This window comes from Bidens hawaiensis, unplaced genomic scaffold, assembly GCF_021521415.1.
Source record: "Bidens hawaiensis isolate Kalapana, Puna unplaced genomic scaffold, B.hawaiensis_p1.1 tig00024799_1, whole genome shotgun sequence".
Lineage (NCBI taxonomy): Eukaryota > Viridiplantae > Streptophyta > Magnoliopsida > Asterales > Asteraceae > Bidens > Bidens hawaiensis.
In genome coordinates, this window is record NW_027493916.1 from 179,710 (window position 1) to 194,348 (window position 14,639).

Genomic DNA, 14,639 nt, shown 5'->3' on the forward strand with positions numbered 1-14,639 from the left:
TACGACACATGAAGCATCTAAAGAAGATCACATAAGTGATAAGTTGGCATAAAATCAAGTTGATCTTAAAACAGACTGATTGAGCCCGCATTAGAGTCGAGACCAACCCCCTCGTCCAGTCCTCACTCCTCAGGCTCCATATATATAGTTAATGATCTTCATCCGGGGCGGTCCAAGATATTCAAATTGCTAATGGGTTTGATATATTAAAACCGGGTGGTCAAGCGAGCGTATGATGACAACGTGGAAGATATTTCAGCTGATTTTGATGAATAAATGAGTCTTAGAAAGATGTAGTTTCTTGAGTAATTGATTTTCTAGAATTAACCCTTCAAAGTGTCATTGATAGTTGGAAAGCCAAGGCAAAATTGTTCTAATATAATTTATAAGCAATGTAACATTCATAATATGGGTGTACTGGTGTAGATTATGCAGTAGTTATTAAATGATGGACTATTAAAATATTAAAGTCAACCCACTTTTTAAACCAACCACCACCACCACCCCATAATAGGCGTCAACACAACCCCCACACCACCCCACCACTACTTCACCCCCGCGATATATGGGGCGACAAGATTTTGTCGTCGATAAAGGTTAGAAGAATATTATTATTTTATTAAATGGACCAATAGCAAGCTTGTGATTTTTTTGGCTACAACATTACTACAACCTTAAAATAAAAATCGCTTTTTGCTGACGTGTCAAAAATCGCCCCTATTTTGTAGCCCTCCACTATACATAGCCTAACAAATAATCACTATTAAATACTAATAACTAATTATTAAAGTCAATGATCTTGTGATGAAGTGATAAGAAAAAGAGTTTGGTGTTTTATGTAACCCAGATTTGATTCTCGCTTTCATCATTTAGTTTCGGCGGCATAACTTTTTCGTACGTTAATATTTTTCTCAAAAAAAGTTGCAACATAAAAACGAGAATTTTATTCACTTTTATTCGAGTATGGTATTGCAATAGATTTATAAAGAAAAAATTAATATGTTACATAGGATATTCACGACCGGTTTCGACGGTCCTATGTTAAACATGTGACTATGAGCCCGACCGTTAGTAACATCTTTTTGACTTCGAAAACCAAAAGGTGAAATCAAATACCCTCATAATTGTTACGTGATTATCAGCATCTGTGTTGCCGTATCGCGCAAACACCCGTCTGGTAAACGGGATCATAATATAACTGGTACTTTTTGTATAATACAAAACTCACCCCTAACTTTCATTATTAGCACTATGCTCATAAGTCTCAAATAAGCGAAAGTAACGAAACACGCAACTAGCACTAGCAGTAGCACCGTGGATTCCGTTATCTTCCACCTCGTCGCGTCGTTAACCGTCCGTCATAAACATCCACCACTAGCTCACCGTCAACTAACACCTTTAATTCGTCAGCTCTTCATCGCTCATCTAACAAAGTTAACGGAGATGGCGATGACAGTTGAAGGTTAGCCACTTTTAATTCATTATTATTATTATTATTATTATTAAGTTTTAATTCAATCGTAGTCCGTAGACTTGATTTTTGTTAATTTAGACCTAGAATTTGATGCTCGGATGTTATGAAGGTATGCGGTTAACTGTTGTAGCTGATCTAGGGCTAGTAATTATAATTATAATAATGATTCCAGTTGGAAGTTAGTTATTAGGCTGATTTTGACCTAGAATTTGATGATGTTGTTATCGAGAAGGTGTGCGGTTAACTATCTGAAGCTAATTTTCAGCTCAGCATCATAATGATACTTGTTAGAACTTACTTATTTGACTAATTTTGACCTAAAAATTGATACTAGGATGTATGTAGTATGATGATGTTGTTGTTGTTTGAGAAGCTATGTGGTTAACTGTTGCGGTTGATCTAGGGCTAGTTTTCGACATCATGATGATACCGGTTGGAACGGACTTATTAGGCTAGTTTTGAACTAGAACTTGACACTAGGATTTACGTAGTATGATGATGTTGTTGTTGTTATTGAGAAGCTATGCAGTTAACTCTCACAGCTGATTTAGGGCTGATTTGAACATAGTAACGAATTAGTGATATCAGATGGAACAAACTTATTTGGCTGATTTTGACATAGAGTTTGATACTAGGATGCATGTAGTATGATGATGATGTTGTTATTGAGAAGCTATATGGTTAACTATAACTGTTGGTCTAGGGCTAATTTTTAACATCATGATGATACCAGTTGGAACTCACTTGTTAGGATAATTTTGACCTAGAATTTGATACCAGGATGTGTGTAGCTTGATGCTGTTGTTACCGGGAAGCTATGAGGTTAACTGTCACAGCTGATTTTGGGCTAATTTGCAACAACACAATAATACCAGTTGGAACTTACATGTTAGGCTAATTTTGACCTAGAATTTGATACCAGTATGTATGTAGTATGAATGCATGATGAATTGATGATGCTGATAGCCTGTTATTGCGAAGCTATTTGGTTAACTGTCACAGCTGATCTACGGCTAATCTGAACGTCATAATGAATTTATGATACCAGTTGGAGCTTACTTATTAAGCTAATTTTGATTTTTGACCTAGAACTTGATATAATTATGTTGTTATTGAGAAGCTATGCAGTTAACTATAGCAGCCGATCTAGGGCTCATTACAACATCACAATGATACCGGTTGGAACTTACTTATTAGGAACCATATTGGTTAATGGTTATAGCATTAAAGGTCATTAATAGTACAACATATAGACTGCTATTGGTGCATCATATGTCATAAAATCCATTTCCTTTGTTAATTTGATTGTTCGACCTCAAATTTGAAGTTGTATCTATGTAATGAAGCCATGCCAGTTAACTATAAATCAAACACATACTTAAGCTAGCTTTTCAGCTCCATCATTCTTTGAGTTCAACATAATTTTAACGTCTCTCCCTTTTTGTTGCATGTCTGCCACCCCTCTCTTGGATCGTGGACTACAGTGTAAGCTAAAAATAATAATTATTACTTTTTTTTAAATTTGTTTCCACTTGACAAAAGTTAATAAAGACATCATTGTTTTCAGGCTTGCTGGACTTGCCCTTATGTTTTCGTCTAGTCTCCTCTTACAAATCCTGGTATGTTTGATTTAAATTCTTTGATGTATTTAATAAAAAAGTAAATAATACATGAAAAGAAAGATATCATAAGAAAACACAAATGTACTTACAGTTTTCGTGTCTTATTTTCGTTATAATTTCCAGGCTTGTGCAATTTACAGCAACTGGTGGCCGATGTTATCAGGTATTATTACAATATAGCACATTTTTAACATATTAATTTTGCATGTTTTATTGAAAGTTGAATCGGAAATAAAATAATAGATTATGAAATGTTCATTTGCAGCACTCATGTATGTTTTGGTCCCTATGCCTTGCATGTTCTTTGGTGGTGGATCCACTGAATATTTACTCTCCCGTGATGGTGGCGGGTAAGTATTTGTAATTTCTTTAGTTTTTACGTTAGGTATTTGTATATATTTTCTCTCCCGCGACCCGTTTAGCAGTCCTAACTTTGACCCGTTTAGCAGTCCTAACTTTGACCCGTTTGGTATGACAGGTGGATAGATGCTGCCAAATTTTTAACAGGTGCTTCAGCAGTAGGGGGCATAGCTATCCCGATCATATTAAGGCATGCACATCTAATCAGCATGGGAGCTATGCTAATCGAGTTTATGTCATTTTTCATATTTGTGGGCACGGTTATGTGCTTTCATCGTGCTAATCTTGAAGATGAATGGTGATTCATTTGTCACGGGATTAACATGGTGAATTGAAGAAGAAAGTGAGAGCTACCAAGTAATTTTTGTTTTATAAAAAAGAAATGAGTATCATCTAATGTAAAGCTAAACAAAGTTTGACTTAATTGTGTTGGCTTATGCTTGTGATGAAGTAAGTTGTATTTTCTCGGGTTCATGCGTATATAAGTAAACGAGGCACGGTTTTCATTTCGAAAGATGGTATTTTGGTTGTGGTTTTGATTGGGTTTAGCTGGTCAGTATTAGAAGTTATATATTGAGTCGAAAACTTGTTTATTAAACCGAGCTTCGATCTTAAACTTGATTTTGGCTTTGAACTTGTTTAATCTTGATTCGATTCAAGTCACTCAAGAAGTCAAGATAGATAACCTCGGGTATTAACTGTCGATGGATGTGATTGATGGTTGGTTGTTTGCGATAACAAGACTGCTATATATGACAACCAAAAAAAGTACAAAAACAACATTGAACTTGTACAAAGAGAAAGGTATTTCAAAAAACCACAAGTAGTTTCATATTGCAGCCAATTGAACAGACTTTTGAAGGGCTGCTAGAAGACTTTTCATGATTCTAGGTTCTCCAGGAGGTGACTTGTCTTTCATGGGCCCGTCTCTTATCGCCCGAAAAATGGGTGGTTCACCAGCGGTGGCCGGAAAAACCAAACAGTCAATGTACACTGGAGTCTCGGTCACTCCGTCTCCGATTGTAATGAAGCCTAGCCTTACTCCTCCTTTAACTTTGTCCACCTGTTTCATGTTAAAGTTGAAAATCATTTACCTTTTAAGTTGTAAATAAGTAGGTGATAGTAAAAAAAGATGTATTGGTTTTTATTAATTCCCAACTAACATCTTTTGGTCGCTTCTTGTCCTAACTAACGAAATGGCTGCTGACGGTCCCATCTTTTAACGTATTTGTTCTCAACGGTCTGCAACTAACAGAATCCTAACACCGGGTCGCCGAAAAAACGCTTTTGGCAGAAAAAGTAACATTTTTGCCGGAAAACTCAATCTGAACATTGTCACCGCCACCAACCGACTCACACCAACGAGCCACCACACTTGAGCACCACCAACCAATTCTGACGATGGTTCTAGGGTTCCGACGACCTCAATAACTGATGCTTTTACTAGAAAAATGTTACTAAAGGTCCGATCCAAGGTTACAAAAATGTTTGGGACGAATATGTTGAGTTTTCCCGAAAAACGTTTTCCGCCCAAAAATGTTTTCCGACGACCTGCAACTAACGGCGTTAGAAGTCTGTTAGTCGCGGACCGTTGAGAACAAATATGATAAACGTTGGGACCATCAGCAGCCAATTCATTATTTGGGATAGACAGCGACCAAAAGATGATAGATGGGATTAATAAAAACCAATACCCCGTAAAAAACACTTTCAGTAAACCGTTCAACAAGAAGTCAGTTTAGTTATTGAAAGGAAAGTTTAATCAAATACTAATCAAGTTTATTAATTTTTCCACTAAAGTTCAATATGTCCGGCTGTTAAAGTTAAATGAACAAACACAAACAAACCCTTGTTCGTATTCGTTCGGTTCACTTCAATAACATTACATCACTAACCTTGAGAGGCATAGGAAGTGGTATTTGTGCACCTTGATTCATACTATTAGCCCACTGCCAACAAACACATTTCCAATATCATCACTTTTAAATTTATCAATCCACAGAATCAAATAGTAACTCAAAACACAAATATTATCAACACCTTACTTGAAACAATAACGTTTCAAACCGATCAAGATCAGTATTGACCGGAAGCTTCATCGTCCCCAACGACACTCCTTCGTCATCATCTCCAGCCGGAGTAATGCTGCTGCTTCCCGGCGTTGCTCTAACAACAACACTGCCAATAAACTGACCATTAAAAGCTAGTTTTGAACTCGGTTTTTTAAAACTTTTGGATGCATGAATTTGATAAGTGACTGGATTAGATGAAACTTGTGGTTTCGGACCGGCGGATTCTCGTATCTGTGGGAAGAGTTGTCTGCTGCTACATAGAGTAGCCATGGCTTGTGAATTGGATATGTTAGGAAAGTTGTGTTTGATGAATATGTTTACAAGATATGGTTTTTGGGGTGGTTGTGTGTTTTCAAAAGGTTGTTGATAATTTATGTGGTTGATAACAAAAATAGTCTTTTAACTATCAAGTGAATACTATTTCAACCCCTTGTTTATGCAACAAGGTTAGTAAGCTTTTGTATTACACATGTCACATGATAAATAAATGTTTTTTTATAATATTTATTTTAAATAATATATCATATTTTCATCAAAGACATTTTATAAAAATTAAAGAGACTAATGGAGTAATCATATTATTTAACAAAATAAAGAAAATCATTATTAGAAGAGATTAAGAGACTAGATTTCAGCTAAAGTCGACACGTGACATGCAATATTTATTAGAAGAGATGTGAGAAAACCAACTTTTAGATGGCCTACAAAGCTGACACGTGCCCCCATTATTTTTATTTATTACATATAGATATTCCGTTTAATTGACCGGATTGAAATGATGGCTTTTATTTATTTATTTTAAGAGACTAGATTTCAGCTAAAGTCGACACGTGACATGCAATATTTATTAGAAGAGATGTGAGAAAACCAACTTTTAGATGGCCTACAAAGCTGACACGTGCCCCCATTATTTTTATTTATTACATATAGATATTCCGTTTAATTGACCGGATTGAAATGATGGCTTTTATTTATTTTAATGACAACTCACACACCCTCTAACTCTACTCCTAAACTACACTCTTATCCAACACTTTGGTACAGCTAGGCCAAAATGCCCTTTGATATGTATGATTGAATCACTTGTTACTTTGAGACAAGTGACTTCGGTCCTTAGAATAATTTTGGTTCAAGTACCCCGCGTAGATCAACAAGAACCTGCATATTATTTCCTAAGATTAAATCCGTCTCTCAACGATCACCTTCAACTACATATGTTTCAAAATAGAGTCCCAAGGTTCTTTATCTTCTCTAGCGCGTACTAGATTCTTGATTTCTCAGTGAACGAACACAACGAACATGATTTATATGTTCATAGTCGCTTACAATCCCATACATCACACTAAATCCTAAAAACCAAAAAGCACCCAAATATTTTTAAAATGTTCCTTATGATTGTTAGGCATACACAATATACGCGCTTGCACGTCTTAAAACGTGTTGGATACTAAGATACAAACAGAACAAAAATACATAAAATGAAACATGTTATGAGACAGAGAGTGAGTCGAGTTTAGGAATAAGACTTCGCCAAGCGTCCGCAATAGCATGGGCTAAACGGGCTTGGCCCTTTGCAAATTCATGAAAAGCCCGGCCGAGATCTTGTGTTTTTTGATCTTGAAACCGCACAATTTCTTCGTTCATTAACAGTGCGATTGCCTCAAATCTTTTGGTTGCTTCCTGACCTTCAGCTTTCAACTGCATTCCAGTTACAAAAGAACAGAAAAAGGTCATGCATATAGACATGTCTTCGGGTGGAAAATGAGTAGGGATGTGCACAAAAACCGAGTAACGGACTCGTAACCAAAATAATTGACGTAACCGAACCCAACCCAAAACCAATGATTTGGTTTATGCTTTTTCAAAAACCAGATTTCTGGTTCGGTGTCAGTTTTGCGTGTACTTAACTGAAAAAAGCCCGTAAAAACCGGAGAGACCCAGCTTTTGTTACTGAATTTATGGATTATAATTTTTATTTTTGATTGTTAAATGTTTAGTAATTTAAAAATAAATTAATAAATATTGTACCCCGAAAATTTTAGGCCCAAAGTTTCAGGTCCAAATTCATTATATTGGGCCACATTTCCCCCAAAAAAATCAAGTTCACTTGGCAACACCGAAAAACCCAAAGCCAAACCGAACCCATTAAGAAAACTGAAAACCCAAAAAACTGAAACCGAAAGACAAAAAGAAACTTGAATTGTGGGGTTCTGCTGGCAAAATCTAGTCTTTTTGCAAGCTTTTTTTGCAAGTTTGCTTAAATATTGTTTACGGTATAAATCGATAAAAAAGAAAAAAAAATTCCAGATTTTGGGAGTATTTATTCAGGAGTTTGCAACCACTATTATATACTCTTTAAATTATAAAAATCTTAGTAGAGAAAGTACAAATAAGAATGCATACCTCCTCATATTCATGCTCTGCATCTAACATCCTCTCAGAACGAAGTATCCTTAATTTGTTGCTGAAATAGAAAAAAATTTAATGCAATTATGTTACATTGATACAAACAAATACTATATCTAATGCATCAAACCTCCTAAATTATATTATTCAAGAAACTAGATTATAATTGAAGTTATACAGACTTTGTTTTCATAATTAACACATGAATTATTTACCAAAAACTGATAATGAAACAGAAAATAATGCAAATATAATATATAAACATGGAAATCATACAGATCAATTTCCTTCAGTTTTATTTGTTCAGCCAATTCACACTGCTGTCTGAAAGCATTGGCCCGCTCTGCTATAGTACCCTGTTTTACAAATCAGAGATGAGAAAATGATGAATTTTATAAAATTATGCCGGTAAACATATTGTTCAACGTCGGTTTTTGGGAGTAAAAAGATTACCTTGATGGATTGTACCGCACGCACGTAGTCTTTCAAAGGTTTCTCAAAATTCATCAGAAGATGGTGAGCCTTCACAATACAAAACATAAAAATTAATCGGGGATACATCTACAACATAGATATATAATAGGTAAAACTAAGAAACGGGACAAATAGGTCAAAGGTAAAATTACAATAAAATAAATAAACAGCTTAAGAAATGGGTCAAATGGATCAAAGGTCCAACATATACTTCTAATGTATAGGCCTCCTAAATCATTAAATTCAATATTGAAGAGTGACATGGAGATGATATAACCTTCGTAATCTTATCCGCGACACTAATTACTATTTAGAAACTTAAAGTGTTTCATGCCCGTCCACTCAGACTCTACAAAGGTCTAATTTTTACGATTTCAAATCTCTGTTTTATAATTTAAAAATAGATACATGTTGGGATAACCCTAATCAAGAGAAAAAAGGAGATAAATCAGTCAGTTGGAGTTGTTTACCTGTTTACCTTTTTAATTAAAATAGCGTCAAACTTTGCTTGTTCAATCAAAATAAACATCTAAAAGATAAATAAAAATAAAAAACAGAAACTGACTTCTCGTTGCAGCTTAATTGATAGCATCTCTGATTTAGCTCCAAGCTCAGTAAATGCAGTCCCAAGAGCATCTTTTTCACATGCACCAAGAAGTTTAATTGCCTTACCGAAATCAGCAAGAGATTGCCCCAATTCTGCAACAATAATTGAACGAATTGTCATTCCAAAATATATATTATTTAAACAATAGTCTTATTTTTTTAATAATACCCATCTGACTTGTTTCCGTTTAAGATAAAACATAAACTAATACCTCTGTGTCTCTTTACTAGACGATATGCGTGTTTTTGGGCTTCGGCTACATGATCTTCAAGCTCAAATATATAACGCTTTAATTTCTCGTATTCAGGATTTGATTCTTCAACTGGTTTTTCTTTCCCCATGACTACATCGGTCACTTTAGATTGAACATCCTGTCACATTCATAAGATTATTATAGTAAAATATTAAATTACGTAAAAAATACCAATTTACCAAGAATTGTTTATTTTACCCTAAAAATCTGCATCAAATCAGTTTGTTTCTTCTTGAAGATTCCAGTATCTTGTGACCTAGCTCTTTCCATTGTCTGCAATATACAAAAACATGTAGAATAGATAATATAAACTACTGGAACGAACAAACAGCATGTTACGCAAGTAATTAATATATTAAATATACATTTGCATAATAGTTAATACTACACTTCAAATTACAACAAAAATAACTAAATTGTATATTTTATGTTAATATCAAAATTTATAGTTATATACCAAAAATAATCTATACTACTAAATAAATAAAGCTTTCCTTATGCCACGTGGCATCTTCTTATCACATCCTACCTCACCAATTCCCGCCTCCCACAACACCCCTTTTCCAAACCGGGTCCTATCCTTACCCGACCCTATTTATCTAATAACCACATAACAACATTCATCTTTTAGATAAAACCTAAATCTATCTTTCCCCATTCCAATTGATTTAGTTTATCTGCAGATAGACACTCAAAATCGACATGTCTTTCTAGATCCGACAATCCTTATCACACTATCTTATCATCATCTTCATCATCCATGTCTCATCGTTATGCCTACCGAAATATTTTATTCCGTCTGTCGCATACCTAGGACATCCTTCCTCTCAAAATCCCGCCTCCCACAATACTTCATCCACGGTCACGGGTTGGATCCCTTACCCAACCCAAATATAATTAGATTCATCATAATTATTTGGAAACCCTAAATTAAATTCATTATTCTCCTATCGTGTATCAGATCTCTCCAAGCGTATTCCCAGACTCCAAAATAGCCATCCAGTTTCATCTCCATCACCATCAACGTAATATATACTCTTAAAACCTTATTCTTAATGATTTATTTAAACATATATTTTATGTAACTGTTAATTTTCAACTCTATTTATAAAATATAATTCTAATCACACTCCTCAATTTACGCCCTAATTATACTCCTCTAAATTAAAAGTATTTAACCACGACTTTAATATTCTGAACAATTTATCGACTTCATTATTTAACATTTTTGTTTGAAGTTTTAATTTATTTATGTTAATTGCATATTTCCTGGCATTTTAATCAATTAGGGAGCCCTTTTTGAATTATAATCCTATAAAAATAAATTTATTGATTCATACTCAAAATAGTTATTCTCATTCCAAAATACCAATTAATTAACAAAAATATAAATACCAATTAACTCACTAAATAATTGGTAATTTTATAATGTTATAAATATCATAAGGTGATGACAAATACATATCGAATTAAGTCGCCTGCTCTTTTAGTAAATCGATTTCTTGACAACCTGGATTCTAAAATCCAAGTAAGTTTGTTTTTCCTATATTGATCATTATACTTTGTTACCACTTACCACACACAACAAAATAGGTAATTCTTTTATAAATTTCTCTAATATTAAATTCTTTATTTATTATTCACACATAAAACAAACATTAAAATGCTTACGCTTCCAACTTAGACATTATTGGATTTGTCAACAAACACTGTGAAATGGAAAAGAAACTAACAAGAGGTGGCAAAGATGCAATAAAGATCGATGGACATCAAATTAGAAGATCTGAAGTGAGATTTTTTAATGTTTATTTTATTATTTCATTTTTAGTAACTTATGTTAAATTATATAACTTATATTTGTAATTCACCATTTTCTTTTTCAAACTCATGATATGATTAATTGTATCATTATATTGTGTTCGATTATAGAATAACTTTTTCAATTTACGATCAATTTATTAGTAAAAAAGATATATTATTTAATTGTAATATATGTTTGTACCTTTTATATCTAATAACCAAATTTATTTATCATGATCTCTTTTTTTAAACGGTCAATTCGGATCACTAACGGGCCACTGATCTACCCGGTCATCTTCATTTCACCCTCAAAAGGAATTACACCTTTATATGTTAGAAAATTCGCTACCCAACTTGAGTCCCCTATTTTTTATTTTTTTTGGGTCTAAAGTTGGGCTTGAATCCAAAACCTCGTTTTTAAATTGAAGTCTTTAATTATGCGCTTTTAATCAATTGGACTAGAGATCATTGTCATTTATCATGACTTATTATTATTGATATTTTGATGGTTTTGGACTTATAAAATTAAATTTATTAAAACCGTGTTGTACACGGGTACCTATCCTAGTTATAAATATAGATAAACAAAATAATCAAGTACATAGCAAACGAGTTGAGCCCGGGTCGAGCTTGAAAAACTACTCACCAGCAGAGCTCGAGCTCGAGCTCTCTTAAGTTAAACGAACCAAGCTCAAGCTTAAATGAGCTCAGAGTGAACATGACCCAATAACTTAATCGTGTCAAAAGATTAAAAACCCAACTCAGACCTGAGTAACCAGATTATCTAAATGGGCTGACAGGTTAAATGCGTTGTAAACGGGTTGATCAGGCCAGTGAACTGCAATCAGATTGAATTAATACTCCATAAATCTTTAGTTCTAGTTTTGAGGTGGGTTGGAAACAGGCTGGCTAGGTTAACCAATTCTGACCCGTTAATCAAACAGGTTAATCGGGTCAACCCATTTACAAACCGACTGTTTCACTCAACCATAAAGGTTACCTGTTCATCAGCCTCTAGAAAGATTCTCAGATCATCACTTTGTTGAAGTTGATGATGTGATGCAACCCTATTAACAAATGTATCCAATGCTTGACGCCTCATTTCGATAAACTCAGCACTGAATCTAAACTTTTCTGCATTAATAATGTCATAATTGGTCATTTATAAGGGAGATTTAAATAAAAAATAAACATTAAAGACAGAAACAGAGTGATTAATGAATTGATACCATACCTACAGTGTTCTTCTCTGGAAGTGGAGGAATGAAGTTCCCCTTGTATTTCTCAAACAGACGATCATACAACCAAAGGAAATCAGAATATCGTCGTATCACAATCTTCTCTGAGCCCTGATATTCTGGAAAATTTGTCTGCAAAACAAACATTTTAATGAAATTCAAGTAGTATTTACGGCTGTTCAAAAAACTCACAACTCGCTCAAAAAAAGCTCGTTTACAAACGAGCCAAGTTAGCTCGGTTTGGTACTTTGGTCTATAAACAAGCTGGGCATGAGCCTGAGCCTGAGCCGGTTCATATAAATTAAAGCACATACACACACAGTGATTTTAACCTGCAAGGCATAGGGCGAAAATGACATGATGGCATTTTGGTAATCACACGCATAGCGTAATTACACTACAACACAATACATAACTAGCGTAATTTTATAACACTACCGTTTTATAAGTGGCATAATAATATTATGACGGATTTTAATAAAAATTGAAGGTTCTCTTAATATAAATAATAAATTATGAATTATGTAGTTTATAAACTACAGTCAATGTATACTACAAATACTTTTCATGTTTTTAGGTACGTAACAAGTACAACATTATAAAAACAGAGCCAGCTCGACCTTCTGACAAGCCTATCCGATCCTAAGCACAACATTTCAGCTCGTTAAATTTAACAGACGCGTTATTAAATGATTTAAATCCAAACACGAAAGTACGAAACGCGTCATTCACCTAAACATGTTTACTAAACAGGTTACACGAGACGAACCTACATAAGCCTACATTGCAGCTAGGTTTTATTTAATTTCAGGAGTTTAATCAGTTTATGAAATCATAATACATTAAATAATTAAACTACTATTACCTAATGAATTCATGAATAGTGAAATTAATATTAATAATATGAATATGAATATGAATAATATACCTTGGTGATGACCTTATAAGAGATGTAGGCTTGAACACCGTTGCCCATTTTAGCTGGATCCGTAACCGATACCGATAGAAATGGTGATCTAGGGCTCTGTAATCCATCGTTAGGGTTTACTGACTGCATGTTATTATTATTATTGTTAGTTAGGTCTTAATTAATCGAACTGGATAATGAATTGAATTGATTAATAATTAGGTTAGGTATTGTGCGTAATTAGTATTACCGTTGTCGTCATGATTTGATTGTTGCCTGCCGGAATTGAGATTCAAGCTTCGGGATGATCGATCAACATTTGGTAGTGTTACTTGACGAATAGTACTTGGTAATAGAGGTCCACAATGGTTTCGGTTGGGTTAAAATCGGTTATGGTTGGTTTTGGTTCGGTTTTCACCGGTTTTGTCTAGTTTTGGCCGGTTTTAATTATGTTAACCGGTTTTGGCTGATAAAATTACAAACTAGTTCTGAATCTACGGTTTCAATCGGTTCCAAAGCGATTTATATATAATCGGTTTAAAAGCGATTTCTTTACCAGATTCGGTTCAGGTTCAGGTTTTGACGGATTAAGGTTCGGTTAACCGGTTTTGGTGGAGAAAATTGCAAACTGGTTCCGAACCTACGTTTCAGTCAGTTCCAAACCGGATTCTACATAATCGGTCTCAAACTGGTTTGGTTTCGATTCGATTTTTGGATCGGTTCAGTTAACCGGTTTATTTGTCCACTTCTAGTTAGTAATAATATTTTGTTGACGTAGCATTTATTTTGATTAAAAAAATAATAATTTAAATGACAGGATATGTTTAACTAACCCACATCACAAAAGATACGAGTAAGTTTAAAATGGCATATACCAAAATGGCATGAAGTTATAAAAACGATCAATAAAATAGTATGTAAATCATAGTCAAGTGGGCCCCAAATCTTAGGTTACTCCACCGTTTCGGCGTCCACTTGCCACACTATTCGAAACTGATTTCATATATTAATGTATTTAACAAGTTTAAATTGTCATAAAAGACACGCGGTGTCGTAACAGATTTTGACAAACACATGCATTCATATGCTTGTTATACGTTGAGGACTATAAATATATAAAGTGTACGCTACGTCATAGGCGATCGTCACTAAACCTTGTACAAACTAGAAAGAATAATATGATTACGAAAGAGGACCATTTAGCTGACGTGCCGGAATCAGATAGAATAGAAAAAATCATTATTAATAAAAAATATATATAGGTTGTTATCAAGCCTTTAAAGCGATGCTACACATCAAATATTTCACCTTTCCAGTATTATACATATCCATAATATTATACGGGTGTATAGAATATGTATACCAATGTATAACATGGTTTGGAAAGTAAAGTCACTAGTCTAATATAAAGAATACATTCGATAGG

At 34.1% G+C, this 14,639-nt stretch overlaps 3 protein-coding genes across 4 annotated transcripts; 1 reads left to right on the top strand and 2 right to left on the bottom strand.

The window, feature by feature from the left end:
• The first annotated feature begins 1,235 nt into the window (after positions 1 to 1,235).
• LOC143569909 (vacuolar protein sorting-associated protein 55 homolog) lies at positions 1,236 to 3,922 on the top strand. 2 transcript variants are annotated; one of them, XM_077055706.1, is made up of 5 exons: positions 1,236 to 1,462; positions 3,042 to 3,093; positions 3,220 to 3,259; positions 3,362 to 3,446; positions 3,575 to 3,922. In XM_077055706.1, the coding sequence occupies exons 2-5, from the start codon at positions 3,061 to 3,063 to the stop codon at positions 3,756 to 3,758; spliced, it is 342 nt and encodes a 113-aa protein (XP_076911821.1). In that variant the 5' UTR covers positions 1,236 to 1,462; positions 3,042 to 3,060; the 3' UTR covers positions 3,759 to 3,922. The 2 variants fall into 2 exon arrangements, with proteins under 2 accessions (XP_076911821.1, XP_076911820.1); XM_077055705.1 differs by lacking the exon at positions 1,236 to 1,462 and adding an exon at positions 1,495 to 2,959.
• A 339-nt stretch (positions 3,923 to 4,261) lies between these two features.
• LOC143569905 (uncharacterized) lies at positions 4,262 to 5,898 on the bottom strand. Its single transcript, XM_077055702.1, has 3 exons — positions 5,502 to 5,898; positions 5,352 to 5,405; positions 4,262 to 4,519 (listed from the first exon to the last, which is right to left on the bottom strand). The coding sequence occupies exons 1-3, from the start codon at positions 5,796 to 5,798 to the stop codon at positions 4,286 to 4,288; spliced, it is 585 nt and encodes a 194-aa protein (XP_076911817.1). The 5' UTR covers positions 5,799 to 5,898; the 3' UTR covers positions 4,262 to 4,285.
• A 984-nt stretch (positions 5,899 to 6,882) lies between these two features.
• LOC143569910 (sorting nexin 1-like) lies at positions 6,883 to 13,537 on the bottom strand. Its single transcript, XM_077055707.1, has 11 exons — positions 13,464 to 13,537; positions 13,235 to 13,357; positions 12,303 to 12,438; positions 12,069 to 12,202; positions 9,467 to 9,541; positions 9,227 to 9,386; positions 8,974 to 9,107; positions 8,388 to 8,456; positions 8,211 to 8,290; positions 7,932 to 7,992; positions 6,883 to 7,226 (listed from the first exon to the last, which is right to left on the bottom strand). The coding sequence occupies exons 1-11, from the start codon at positions 13,473 to 13,475 to the stop codon at positions 7,017 to 7,019; spliced, it is 1,194 nt and encodes a 397-aa protein (XP_076911822.1). The 5' UTR covers positions 13,476 to 13,537; the 3' UTR covers positions 6,883 to 7,016.
• Positions 13,538 to 14,639: the final 1,102 nt, after the last annotated feature.

Bases quoted from the DNA above. Each gene is read 5' to 3' on its own strand.
- LOC143569909 (XM_077055706.1), top strand. From the start codon at position 3,061: ATGTTTTCGTCTAGTCTCCTCTTACAAATCCTG. The intron at 3,094-3,219 runs GTATGTTTGATT...TATAATTTCCAG, and splicing joins GTCTCCTCTTACAAATCCTG to GCTTGTGCAATTTACAGCAA. The intron at 3,447-3,574 runs GTAAGTATTTGT...TTGGTATGACAG, and splicing joins CTCTCCCGTGATGGTGGCGG to GTGGATAGATGCTGCCAAAT.
- LOC143569905 (XM_077055702.1), bottom strand. From the start codon at position 5,798: ATGGCTACTCTATGTAGCAGCAGACAACTCTTCCCACAGATACGAGAA. The intron at 5,406-5,501 runs GTAAGGTGTTGA...GTTTGTTGGCAG, and splicing joins TTGAAACGTTATTGTTTCAA to TGGGCTAATAGTATGAATCA. The intron at 4,520-5,351 runs GTTAGTGATGTA...AACATGAAACAG, and splicing joins CACTTCCTATGCCTCTCAAG to GTGGACAAAGTTAAAGGAGG.
- LOC143569910 (XM_077055707.1), bottom strand. The intron at 9,387-9,466 runs GTAAAATAAACA...TGAATGTGACAG, and splicing joins ATTTGATGCAGATTTTTAGG to GATGTTCAATCTAAAGTGAC. The intron at 7,227-7,931 runs GTATGCATTCTT...ACTGGAATGCAG, and splicing joins CAGAGCATGAATATGAGGAG to TTGAAAGCTGAAGGTCAGGA.